At 45.6% G+C, this 13,404-nt stretch overlaps 1 protein-coding gene across 4 annotated transcripts in view; it reads right to left on the reverse strand.

The window, feature by feature from the left end:
• Positions 1–505: 505 nt before the first annotated feature.
• Positions 506–13,404, reverse strand: part of APBA1 (amyloid beta precursor protein binding family A member 1) — a 241,529-nt gene continuing 228,630 nt past the window's right edge. For all 4 annotated transcript variants that reach the window (XM_034967608.2, XM_003824746.6, XM_055091880.1 and 1 more), the window contains 2 exons: positions 5,490–5,630; positions 506–4,365 (listed from right to left, as the gene is read on the reverse strand). In XM_034967608.2, the coding sequence (XP_034823499.1) occupies positions 4,294–4,365; positions 5,490–5,630 (213 nt within the window). In that variant the 3' untranslated portion in view covers positions 506–4,293. The remainder of the gene's footprint in view (positions 4,366–5,489; positions 5,631–13,404) is intronic.

Consider the following 13,404-nt stretch of genomic DNA (forward strand, 5'->3'; position numbering starts at 1 on the left):
GCCCCCAGCATGCCCCCGGCAGCAGGGAGGGCATGCCTGGCAACCTTCGAAAAGTGAATTTCCAAAGAGCACCAGGAGGAAACCTTCCAGAACCTTCTCACAGAACCTTTGGATGGGCCTCTCAGGGCACTGTTTTCCACTGTCCACTTAGATCTTAGTCCCTTACAAAAAGGTACCTCCCTTATGGGAGATGACTGAGGTGGGGGAGAATTAATTCCTGTTTTCCTACCCTCATGGAGGACGTCAAGTATGAAATCCAGAGAATTTCTCTTTCTCCAGTTCAGTGTGCTCAAAGGAGACCCACAGGACTGGAGGATCAACTGGGACAGGAGAACAGAGCCTTTCTTGTCTAAAACCAAGTCAGTTCCACAGAAAAAAAGCTCATTTAGAGAACTCCTGGGCTCTGGGCGCCTATAGGGTGGGCAGGAGCTAGTCTGTTAGGGAAAAGACAAACTCATCACATGATCCCAAGCCTTCCCTGCAACAAGAAGACACTTGGCCAGGCCAAGAGGTGAAGTTCTTGTTTATTGTTGCAGCAACTCTTATACAGACATTAGCGTTCAGTTAAATAAAGGAAGATAGCACAGTAAATACATCACAACCCCAAACCGGATGACTGTGGCCACGGGACGGAGGAGGGAGGGAGGGACCAGTGACCAGACTGTCAAGGAAGTACATTCAGTGGGTGTGCGGTGTCCACATTCCAGGCTCACGTGTAGATATATTTTATTTATATATTTATTTATATTTATATATAGATCATTGAGTTTTGTGTATACAAAGAACGATATTGTTACAAATACAATACTATACTTCTCCCGACGCTTTACAATAAGCTCTATTTCACTCTCTTTACAGAACAATAGTACAAGTTCATACTCTAGGTGCTGTGCTAAGTATGTACAAGAAATGTCATTCCCACACATTCCTCACACACTGCCTTGATGGAGGGGAAGAAAGATCGAGTTGTGTGCTCAAGTCGACCCAGGCCAGGGAAGGAGACACATGAAACTCAAACCAATGGGTGGCCTGTGAATGTGAGTAAACACATCTAAGGAGGGGCGGCCCCTGGTTGTAAACATTTGTAACGGCTACACCACTGGGTCGAGGGACCCGGGAAGGGCTCTGTAGATGGTTTTCATCCGTGTGTGGGAGGTGTTGGTGCCCACAGGGTGAGGGGGGCAGAGGAGTGATGGGGGAGGTAGTAGGTTACTCTGGGACTCCCTGAAGGCAGTGTTGATGGGCAATGTTCAGAAAGCAAACCCGTGCGCAGGGACCCGGCACCCCTGCGATGCACTCCTAGGAGCCCGCTCTGGCGAGGGAAGGTGTCGCTGGAGAAGTGGGCTCCAGGCATTGGTCTTTGGGGGTTTCTTCCTCTCATGAACCCAAGGCTGATGGTGGCTCCCTGAAATGCTCACACTGGAGAAAAGGCAGATGGGTTCTGGTGCCTCTGCCTGGACCCGGAGGGGGAGGTGAATGTGGGAGTCCAACCTCAAAGCTGAGCCACCAGCATGCCCTGGTGGAGCAGCCACAGCAGCTCTGTGCCCTCACAGCTTTTGGGAAGGCTGCCCTGTACATAGCCTTCCCGTTACAAGGGGTATTCAGATATTTACATGTATAACTATATATACTGGGATGACAGAAGGGAAGACCACCACTTCTCTTGGGACTTTCAAAAAATCTAGCGACTTGCTTTTAAGACTGTGGCTGCTGAGGTGACCATACCTAGGCTCACTCCCTTGCCCCAGTGGTAGTGGGAAAAAGAACCCACTTCAGCTGGGTGGACCTGTACCGAGCTCCAGCAACTTCCACTCACTGGGTGTGAAGACACACCTGGATTAACACAAAAGAATGTGGCAGAGAAATCTTCTCACTCTAATGTTACAATGTCAGTCCTCTAGGAGAGCTTGCAGAATTGGCTTTTTCAGCACCTCTCAAAGTTTACAAGGTTTTTGTGCAATAGGAATAGAAAGTATATTCTCTCCTTGAGGTGAACATACATAACCGTTATGTGCAGGTTGTACAGGGATGCACTACTGGAGTTCTGTCCCCTGGCCAGTCATGGGCGGGCCTCTGTGGCACTGCCCAGGTGCCTAGGGACAGACAGGCATGAGCCCCTACGATGATTTTCCGAGGCTCCTGATGCCTGAAATACCACCAGTAACACTTCATTCCTGTTCTATCCACTCTTATTGGCAGAGGAAAGATGAACTGGCTGATGACTCTTTAGTGTCTCATTGTATCACCAGATACTCTACAGCAAATGGAGAACCCTGGCCATGGTTCCTTCCTGGTCCTCACGTTTGTGATGGGTTGACCTTGAGGCTGGTCTCCCAGAAACATTCTGTAAAGCATCCTTCAAAGAAGTCCTGGGGAGCTTTATGGCCCATCCCAGAGCCCCTGGCCCCACCGGGTGCCACTCTCTGCAGCAGCAGAAGTCCCTTTCCCCCCAGGGCACCTGGACAGCCGGCGGCCTCCCTTCCTCAGGGCTCCTTTGTAACACAGTGAAACTGAGAGTTCCACTGCTCGTTCCTGTCAAGCATTGAGCTTCCCTGATTCTAAGCAGAAAACTCAGAAGATGCAGAGATCTCGGGGAATTGATCACAGAACTCTCTGGTTGAAGTCTCTTGTCCCTAATCTTGTTATAGTCACTTTGCTCCCTCCTTAGAATCCCTCCATTCTCTCTATAAATACATGCTACCCACCATTTGCTCACTGAGTTCCTATTTCCATAGATACAACATAAATATCTCAGATGCAGAGAACAGGGACTATATTAATTACAAAATATAATAGTTTCTCTTCCCCTGTCTCTACTGAGGTCATGAATGAAACAAAACAAAAGCAAAGCCAAGTCACACCTCACATGAAAACAAAATGCTCTTTGGACCAAGTGAAAACTGGCTCAGAATTATAATATTACTAAAACATCTACACTGAACTGAGACGGAAGCATAAATATGAGGCACCTGATGAAAACACGGAACAATTCCACACCAGCCAAAAATGCTCTCAGGCCCACAAGGCAGCAAGAGGGTGTTTATGGACCACATCTGGGGATTCTGAGGCATAACTTGAGGTTGCTACTGTCTCCTTAATTTTGTGGTTTATGTACTATTCTGGCCTTTCCAATATCACATCTGCCTAGTGGCCCTGAGCAGAGAAGAAAGTTGGTCTTGCCTTGGGCCAGGAAACAAGACGCAATTGCACCTGCAGCTTGCCTTCTGGGGAACAGTCCCTCCTTCCCAGACTCCTGGGATGTGTGTTCAGCAGGGAGGGGAGTCCAGGAGAAGGATGCTTTAAGCCAAAGTGGTGCTGGAGGGGCTGGGCCTCAGCGCAGAGAGGGCAGGTCTCTCAGGATGAGGCTGAGCAGCCCCCGCCTGCCTGGCCACCTGCCAGGGAAGGGGCCTTCCAGAGAGGTGGGTTTCCAGGGGATCTGTGTGCCTAATCTTCAGCTTGTCTCACTGGTGGTGGGAGCAGGGAAGGGTGATATGCAAATAGGACTGTGTGTGTGTGTGTGAGAGAGAGAGAAGCAGACAGTACCTGCCTGTGTTTATCTAATGGTTGATAACTTGAGGACAACCTGGTAAAGCTTCAGATGCCCCATGAATTGCCAAGCTCTCTGTGACACTATGATGTCCTTGCCCAAGGCAGTTATTTCCCCTTTTATCCTGGGGTGAGAAGGCTCGTATTAGAAAACACACATACGTTGAAAGTAGAACTAGCAATAGAAGAGGTTTAAGGTTGGCTCAGAGATTCTGGGAGGAAATAATGTATGGTGCCCCAACTACATGGCAGGCAGTGCATAACCTTAATGACGTGGGCTGGCCCTGGGTACTACCACATTCCCACAGATAAACTCAGAGAGCAGATATCAGCAACTGGGTTTTAGGCACTGCTGAATCAGCTGCTTTGCTGCCCCGTGAGCTCCTTTTAAGAAGTCTGCACCTCCTGGGAAGGGAGGATTCTCCCTCAGGCAGTGACAGCCCACCCCCTGGACACACCCAGAAAGCCTTCCAGGATGGTCCTGGGTCAGTACCAGGTGGGTGCTGCCTGCTCTCCATCCTCAAGGGAGTGCATACAAAACGTCCCTGGTATTAAAAAAAAAAAAAAAAAAAAAAAAAAAAAGCAAATCGGAGAGAGTAAAGAGGTCCTTGTGGATTCTTCTCTTCCTGTGTAAAACCAAATGCTGGGCGCGAGAGGGGAAAGTCTCAGTGGACACAGGGATGCAGCACGAGAAACACAACCACGAAGAGGAGAGTCCTCCATGCATGCCACCGCGTGTGGCCGCGGTCAGATGTAAACGGGCTGCTCCTGGGCCGTCAGCAGCCTGTACATCGCGGCTGGCATTGTCTTCATATGAATCTGAGGGTAAAGAACACACTTTAGTGGGGGCTGAGGCTGGGGGCTGGCTGCGTGGGCACTGCCCACGGCTGGCCAGAGAGGCAGTGCCTCTCCCACAGAGGGCTTTGAAGATACCCCCCTACTGCCCAGCCACCACCAGGGACCTGACCCAGGGTGGCCTCCAGGAACAGTGGAATCCACTGACTTTCTCAAAAGCTTAGGGGTGACAGAAATGAACAACAAAAACCAAGCAAGGCTTATTTCTCAGTCAAATGCTCTCGCTCTCACCAGACCCTACCCTTTTAAAAGCAAGAACTCTGAAAATGGAGGAAGGGCTCCAGGCTTCTCAGGGTACCTGCCTCCCTCATCTCTCTTGGCAGATGAGGCAAGGATGACAAATCAGCCCTAGAACAGCAGTGATGATTGATAGCAGTGATGAATGACAGCAGTGATGACTGACAGCAATGAATGACAGCAGTGTTGACTGACAGCAGTGATAAATCAATGACAGCAGTGATGACTGACAGCAGTGGTAACTGACAGCAGTGTTGACTGACAGCAGTGATAAATGAATGACAGCAGTGATGACTGACAGCAGTGATGACTGACATCAGTGATGAATGACAGCAGTGATGACTGACTGACAGTAGTGATGACTGATAGGAGTGATGAATGGCAACAATGATGACTGATTGACAGCTGTGATGACTGACAGCAGTGATGACATGTCATGCCACACTGCACTGGGGTCACACCTCTGGAAGGCCACTTTGTTGATTTGACTTGAGTCTAAGACTTAAATCTTTTAAAAACATTTGGGGAGATTAACTGGGGAAAATGGAGGCAACTTAGGCGGCCATACAGAAAAGCAACAGAAAGCTGAGTGTTAAAAAGAGAAGGTGAGCACATCAGATGAAAGAGAAGGCTGAGGGTGATCTGATTCCATTTCATGGAGGAGCTCCCAGATAACTGCTTGCTAATGGGTTTGGCATTTGGTCAGAGACAGGTCTGCTTGTTGGGGAGTGTTCAGGATTGGAAACTCAGGGAGCTTTCCTGGAAGGTCTGCTCAGGGCCACGGTGAGCATATGAGGCAGGGGCACCAGACGCGGCCCTCAGCACCACCCTCAGCCCCGGACCTCTCCTACCTCCCCAACAGCATTGGAGAGAATGTGGACGATCTTCTCGTGGGGGGTGGCCACGACGCTCTGTCCATTGATTTCAATGATCCGGTGCCCCACACGGACGCCTCCTCTCTCAGCTATTCCCCCTCGCATGAGGCTGCAGATCTGCCAGAGTCAAAGGCGGAGTTACCCTCACTGCAGACAGTGCGGTGGGGCTGGAAGGCCGTCTTTCCTGAAAGCCCCCTGCCCCCACACTCTGCTCTTGGAGAAACTGACATGGTTAGGCTTTGGGCATTTAACTCTCTTAGTGTCTTTTCACAAAAAAATAGGTGCCGTCGGCCCACATGGCCACCTTGTTCATGCGGCTTGCACAGAGACTGTAGCACATCACTGGTTTTTATGGCACACTGAATTCTACTTCTCATCCCAGCTGGGGCTGGGTAAAAAGGGCCATTTGGGTCTGTCGCAGAGTCGCCAGTGTTTTCAAACTGTCAGCCTGTGTGACACAGGTTAGTGTTAGTTCCCGTAGTCATGACTGGGACTCAAGCACTGAAGTGTTTAATGCCAGCAGACTGTTTTTAGGGTCACAATTGCCTGAGCCACCATGGGGCTGCAACTCCACTCTGTGTTCCAAAGTGTGGCTGGCTGGAGGGGAGAGACTCCTTCAGAGCTTCCCAATTCAGCGGCCCCTGTTCAAACTCCCTTCCCACAGAAAAGACAGTGAGGCTGGATTTTGTGATGGCACAGCCAGGTACCACAGTGACCCGAGGTTGCAGGCGGGGCTGATGGGCCCTCCACCCTCACCTCACACACACTACAAAATAACTTTTCCCAAAAGAGTAGGTCTGAATTTACTAAGTTGGCTTTTCATTCCAGACCATGCACCTTTATTTAAAAGTGGATGCAGACAAGATTGCAAGTGACATCTTGCAGCAACATGCTGTGTGATTCTGTGAGTGTGTGGCCCAGCTGCTCTCTCAGCTAGTCTGGGGTCAAAACATTCCTTAGGTGTTTTCCCAGTGGACCCACATGTGTTAACAACTCCTTGTTCATATCTGAACTTTTAATACAGTTTAACTATGAACAAAGCAAACAAGTACAAGTACAAACCAATGAAAAGATGATCTCAGAGCTAAACTGTAAAGAGTCACCCTAGATCCTCTCCTAATAGGCAAACTAGGCTACTCAGGTACAAAGAATGCAGGAAGTGGGGCTGGATATTTCAACTCCAAATGGGAAGTTCAAGGGTATTTCTAAACCTTAAAATGTATTTGGAATGATATTTTAATTACCTAGGCCTTTTTTTTTTTTTTTTTTAAGACAGAGTCTTGCTCTGTCACCTAGGCTGGAGTGCAGTGGCATAATCTCTGCTCACTGCAACCTTTGCCTCCCGGGTTCAGGTGATCCTCCTGCCTCACCCTCCTGAGTAGCTGGGATTACAGGTGCCCGCCACCACACCTGGCTAATTTTTGTATTTTTAGCAGAGACTGGGCTTTGCCATGTTGGCTAAGCTGGTCTCAAACTCCTGGCCTCAAGTGATCTGCCTGGCTTTGCCGGAAGGCCAAGGTTTGAAGGATCACTCAAATACCAAACTGTTTGAGTCCCAGTTGTGACTGTGGGAACTGAGCCGGCCCCTGCACTGTACAGCCCCAGGCTTGGGAGTCAGCTGCTCTGCGGGACTCTGTGCAGCCAGGGTGGACAGTCCAGAGGCAAGGAGGCTCTTGGAGGGTGCATCCCAAACTCTCAAGCTGGCAGCCGGGAGGGCAGTCCTGCATGTCACAGAAACACTGGGTTCTGGGTGGGAATCTCTGCTGAAGGGACTCTGTCCAGAGAGGGAGCTGAGCCTCCTTCATCCACTCATACTCTTTCTTGATGGATTCCTTCAGGGAACAAACTGGCTTTAAAAAAAAAAGTCAAAGGCCCTGTAATACCAGCACTTTGGGAGGCAGAGGCAGGTGGATCACAAGGTCAGGAGTTCAAGACCAGCCTGGCCAGTATGGTGAAACCCCGCCTCTACTAAAAATACAAAAATTAGCCGGGCGTGGTGGTGCGTGCCTGTAGTCCCAGCTACTCAGGAGGCTGAGGCAGGAGAATCCCTTGAACCCAGGAGGTGGAGGTTGCAGTGAGCCGAGATCGTGCCACTGTACTCCATCTTGGATGACAGAGCGAGACTGCATCTCAATTAAAAAAAAAAAAAAAAAAGGCCATGCTACATTTTTTTAAAGCATTCCAACAGATGTTTATTATTACTAAAATGTCCATTTTAATGTTTTTATTATTATTATTATACTTTAAGTTTTAGGGTACATGTGCACATTGTGCAGGTTTGTTACATATGTATACATGTGCCATGTTGGTGTGCTGCACCCATTAACTCGTCATTTAGCATTAGGTATATCTCCTAATGCTATCCCTCCCCGCTCCCCTAACCCCACAACAGTCCCCAGTGTGTGATGTTCCCCTTCCTGTGTCCATGTGTTCTCATTGTTCAATTCCCACCTATGAGTGAGAACATGCAGTGTTGGTTTTTTGTCCTTGCCATAGTTTGCTGAGAATGATGGTTTCTAGCTTCATCCATGTCCCTACAAAGGACATGAACTCATCCTTTTTTATGGCTGCATAGTATTCCATGGTGTATATGTGCCACATTTTCTTAATCCAGTCTATCACTGTTGGACATTTGGGTTGGTTCCAAGTCTTTGCTATTGTGAATAGTGCCACAATAAACATACGTGTGCATGTGTCTTTGCAGCAGCATGATTTATAGTCCTTTGGGTATATACCCAGTAATGGGATGGCTGGGTCAAATGGTATTTCTAGTTCTAGATCCCTGAGGAATCGCCACACTGACTTCCACAATGGTTGAACTAGTTTACAGTCCCACCAACAGTGTAAAAGTGTTCCTATTTCTCCACATCCTCTCCAGCACCTGTTGTTTCCTGACTTTTTAATGATTGCCATTCTAACTGGTGTGAGATGGTATCTCATTGTGGTTTTGATTTGCATTTCTCTGATGGCCAGTGATGATGAGCATTTTTTCATGTGTCTTTTGGCTGCATAAATGTCATCTTTTGAGAAGTGCCTGTTCATATCCTTCACCCACTTTTTAATGGGGTTGTTTTTTTCTTGTAAATTTGTTTGAATTCATTGTAGATTCTGAATATTAGCCCTTTGTCAGATGAGTAGGTTGCAAAAATTTTCTCCCTTTCTGTAGGTTGCCTGTTCACTCTGATGGTGGTTTCTTTTGCTGTGCAGAAGCTCTTGAGTTTAATTAGATCCCATTTGTCAATTATGGCTTTTGTTGCCATTGCTTTTGGTGTTTTAGACATGAAGTCCTTGCCCATGCCTATGTCCTGAATGGTATTGCCTAGGGTTTTTATGGTTTTAGGTCTAACATGTAAGTCTTTAATCCATCTTGAATTAATTTTTTATAAGGTGTAAGGAAGGGACCCAGTTTCAGCTTTCTACATATGGCTAGCCAGTTTTCCCAGCACCATTTATTAAATAGGGAATCCTTTCCCCATTGCTTGTTTTTGTCAGGTTTGTCAAAGATCAGACAGTTGTAGATATGTGGCATTATTTCTGAGGGCTCTGTTCTGTTCCATTGGTCTATATCTCTGTTTTGGTACCAGTACCATGCTGTTTTGGTTACTATAGCCTTGTAGTATAGTTTGAAGTCAGGTGGTGTGATGCCTCCAGCTTTGTTCTTTTGGCTTAGGATTGACTTGGCAATACGGGCTCTTTTTTGGTTCCATATGAACTTTAAAGTAGTTTTTTCCAATTCTGTGAAGAAAGTCATTGGTAGCTTGATGGGGATGGCATTGAATCTATAAATTACCTTGGGCAGTATGGCCATTTTCATGATATTGATTCTTCCTACCCATGAGCATGGAATGTTCTTCCATTTGTTTGTATCCTCTTTTATTTCATTGAGCAGTGGTTTGTAGTTCTCCTTGAAGAGGTCCTTCACATCCCTTGTAAGTTGGATTCCTAGGTATTGTATTCTCTTTGAAGCAATTGTGAATAGGAGTTCACTCATGATTTGGCTCTCTGTTATTGGTGTATAAGAATGCTTGTGATTTTTGCACATTGATTTTGTATCCTGAGACTTTGCTGAAGTTGCTTATCAGCTTAAGGAGATTTTTGGGCTGAGACAATGGGGTTTTCTAGATATACAATCATGTCATCTGCAAACTGGGACAATTTGACTTCCTGTTTTCCTAATTGAATGCCCTTTATTTCCTTCTCCTGCCTGATTGCCCTGGCCAGAACTTCCAAAACTATGTTGAATAGGAGTGGTGAGAGAGGGCATCCCTGTCTTATGCCAGTTTTCAAAGGGAATGCTTCCAGTTTTTGTCCATTCAGTATGATATTGGCTGTGGGTTTGTCATAGATAGCTCTTATTATTTTGAGATACATCCCATCAATATCTAATTTATTGAGAGTTTTTTTAGCATGAAGCGTTGTTGAATTTTGTCAAAGGCCTTTTCTGCATCTATTGAGATAATCATGTGGTTTTTGTCTTTGGCTCTGTTTATATGTTGGATTATGTTTATTGATTTTCGTATGTTGAACCAGCCTTGCATCCCAGGGATGAAGCCCACTTGATCATGGTGGATAAGCTTTTTGATGTGTTGCTGGATTTGGTTTGCCAGTATTTTATTGAGGATTTTTGCATCAATGTTCATCAAGGATATTGGTCTAAAATTCTCTTTTTTTGTTGTGTCTCAGCCAGGCTTTGGTATCAGGATGATGCTGGCCTCATAAAATGAGTTAGGGAGGATTCCCTCTTTTTCTATTGATTGGAATAGTTTCAGAAGGAATGCTACCAGCTCCTCCTTGTACCTCTGGTAGAATTCGGCTGTGAATCCATCTGGTCCTGGACTTTTTTTGGTTGGTAAGCTATTAATTATTGGCTCAATTTCAGAGCCTGTTATTGGTCTATTCAGAGATTCAACTTCTTCCTGGTTTAGTGTTTTTAGTGTTGGGAGAGTATATGTGTCCACGAATTTATCCATTTCTTCTAGATTTTCTAGTTTATTTGTGTAGAGGTGTTTATAGTATTCTCTGATGGTAGTTTGTATTTCTGTGGGATCATTGGTGATATCCCCTTTGTCATTTTTTATTGCGTCTATTTGATTCTTCTCTCTTTTCTTCTTTATTAGTCTTGCTAGTGGTCTATCAATTTTGTTGATCTTTTCAAAAACCAGCTCCTGGATTCATTGATTTTTTTGAAGGTTTTTTTGTGTCTCTATTTCCTTCAGTTCTGCTCTGATCTGAGTGAGTTATTTCTTGCCTTCTGCTAGCTTTTGAATGTGTTTGCTCTTGCTTCTCTAGTTCTTTCAATTGTGATGTTAGGGTGTCAATTTTAGATCTTTCCTGCTTTCTCTTGTGGGCATTTAGTGCTATAAATTTCCCTCTACACACTGCTTTGAATGTGTCCCAGAGATTCTGGTATGTTGTGTCTTTGTTCTCGCTGATTTCAAAGAACATCTTTATTTCTGCCTTCATTTCGTTATGTACCCAGTAGTCATTCAGGAGCAGGTTGTTCAGTTTCCATGTAGTTGAGTGGTTTTGAGTGAGTTTCTTAATCCTGAGTTCTAGTTTGATTGCACTGTGGTCTGAGAGACAGTTTGTTATAATTTCTGTTCTTTTACATTTGCTGAGGAGTGCTTTACTTCCAACTATGTGGTCAATTTTGGAATAGGTGTGGTGTGGTGCTGAAAAAAATGTATATTCTGTTGATTTGGGGTGGAGAGTTCTGTAGATGTCTACTAGGTCCGCTTTGTGCAGAGCTGAGTTCAATTCCTGGATATCCTTGTTAACTTTCTGTCTCATTGATCTGTCTAATGTTGACAATGGGGTGTTAAAGTCTCCCATTATTGTTGTGTGGGAGTCTAAGTCTCTTTGCAGGTCACTAAGGACTTGCTTTATGAATCTGGGTGCTCCTGTATTGGGTGCATATATATTTAAGAGAGTTAGTTCTTCTTGTTGAATTGATCCCTTTACCATTATGTAATGGCCTTCTTTGTCTCTTTTGATCTTTGTTGGTTTAAAGTCTGTTTTATCAGAGACTAGGATTGGAACCCCTTCCTTTTTTTGTTTTCCATTTGCTTGGTAGATCTTCCTCCATCCCTTTATTTTGAGCCTATGTGTGTCTCTGCACATGAGATAGGTTTCCTGAATACAGCACATGGATGGGTCTTGACTCTTTATCCAATTTGCCAGTCTGTGCCTTTTAATTGGAGCATTTAGCCCATTTACATTTAAGGTTAGTATTGTTATATGAGTGAATTTGATCCTGTCATTATGATGTTAGCTGGTTATTTTGCTCATTAGTTGATGCAGTTTCTTCCTAGCCTTAATGGTCTTTACAATTTGGCATGTTTTTGCAGTGGCTGGTATAGGTTGTTCCTTTCCATGTTTAGTGCTTCCTTCAGGAGATCTTTTAGGGCAGGCCTGGTGGTGACAAAATCTCTCAGCATTTGCTTGTCTGTAATGTATTTTATTTCTCCTTCACTTATGAAGCTTAGTTTGGCTGGATATGAAATTCTTCGTTGAAAATTCTTTAAGATTGTTGAATATTGGCCCCCACTCTCTTCTGGCTTGTAGAGTTTCTGCCAAGATATCAGCTGTTAGTCTGACGGGCTTCCCTTTGTGGGTAACCTGACCTTTCTCTCTGGCTGCCCTTAACGTTTTTTCCTTCATTTCAACTTTGGTGAATCTGACAATTATGTGTCTTGGAGTTGTTCTTCTCAAGGAGTATCTTTGTGGTGTTCTCTGTATTTCCTGAATTTGAATGTTGGCCTGCCTTGCTAGATTGGGGAAGTTCTCCTGGATAATACCCTGCAGAGTGTTTTCCAACTTGGTTCCATTCTCCCGGTCAGTTTCATAGACATAGATTTGGTCTCTTCATATAGTCCCATATTTCTTGGAGGCTTTGTTCCTATCTATCTTTTTATTCTTTTTTCTCTAAACTTCTGTTTAAGCTTCATTTCATTCATTTCATCTTCCATCGCTGATACCCTTTCTTCCAGTTGATCACATCGGTTACTGAGGCTTGTGCATTGAGGCTTGTGCATTTGTCACATTCTCGTAGTGTGGTTTTCAGCTCCATCAGGTCCTTTAAGGACTTCTCTACATGGGTTATTCTAGTTATCCATTCGTCTAATTTTTTTTTCAAAGTTTTTCACTTCTTTGCCATTGGTTTGAACTTCCTCCTTTAGCTCGGAGTAGTTTGATCTTCTGAAGCCTTCTTCTCTCAACTCGTCAAAGTCATTCTCCATCCAGCTTTGTTCCGTTGCTGGTAAGGAGCTGCGTTCCTTTGCAGGAGGAGAGGTGCTCTGATTTTTAGAGTTATTCCAGTTTTTCTGCTCTGGTTTTTCCCCATCTTTGTGGTTTTATCTACCTTTGGTCTTTGATGATGCTGACGTACAGATGGGTTTTTGGTTTGGATGTCCTTTCTGTTTGTTAGTTTTCCTTCTAACAGGACCCTCAGCTGCAGGTCTGTTGGAGTTTACTGGAGGTCCACTCCAGACCCTGTTTGCCTGGGTATCAGCAGCAGTGGCTGCAGAACAGCGGATATTGGTGAACCGCAAATGCTGCTGCCTGATCATTCCTCTGGAAGTTTTGTCTCAGAGGAGTACCCGGCTGTGTGAGGTGTCAGTCTGCTCCTACTGGGGGGTGCCTCCCAGTTAGGCTACTCAGGGGTCAGGGACACACTTGAGGAGGCAGTCTGCCTGTTCTCAGATCTCAAGCTGTGTGCTGGGAGAACCACTACTCTCTTCAAAGCTGTCAGACAGGGACATTTAAGTCTGCAGAGGTTACTGCTGCCTTTTGTCTGTGCCCTGCCCCCAGAGGTGGAGCCTACAGAGGCAGGCAGGCCTCCTTGAGCTGTAGTGGGCTCCACCCAGTTCGAGCTTCCCTGCTGCTTTGTTTA

The sequence above is a fragment of the Pan paniscus genome, chromosome 11 (genome assembly GCF_029289425.2).
Source record: "Pan paniscus chromosome 11, NHGRI_mPanPan1-v2.0_pri, whole genome shotgun sequence".
Lineage (NCBI taxonomy): Eukaryota > Metazoa > Chordata > Mammalia > Primates > Hominidae > Pan > Pan paniscus.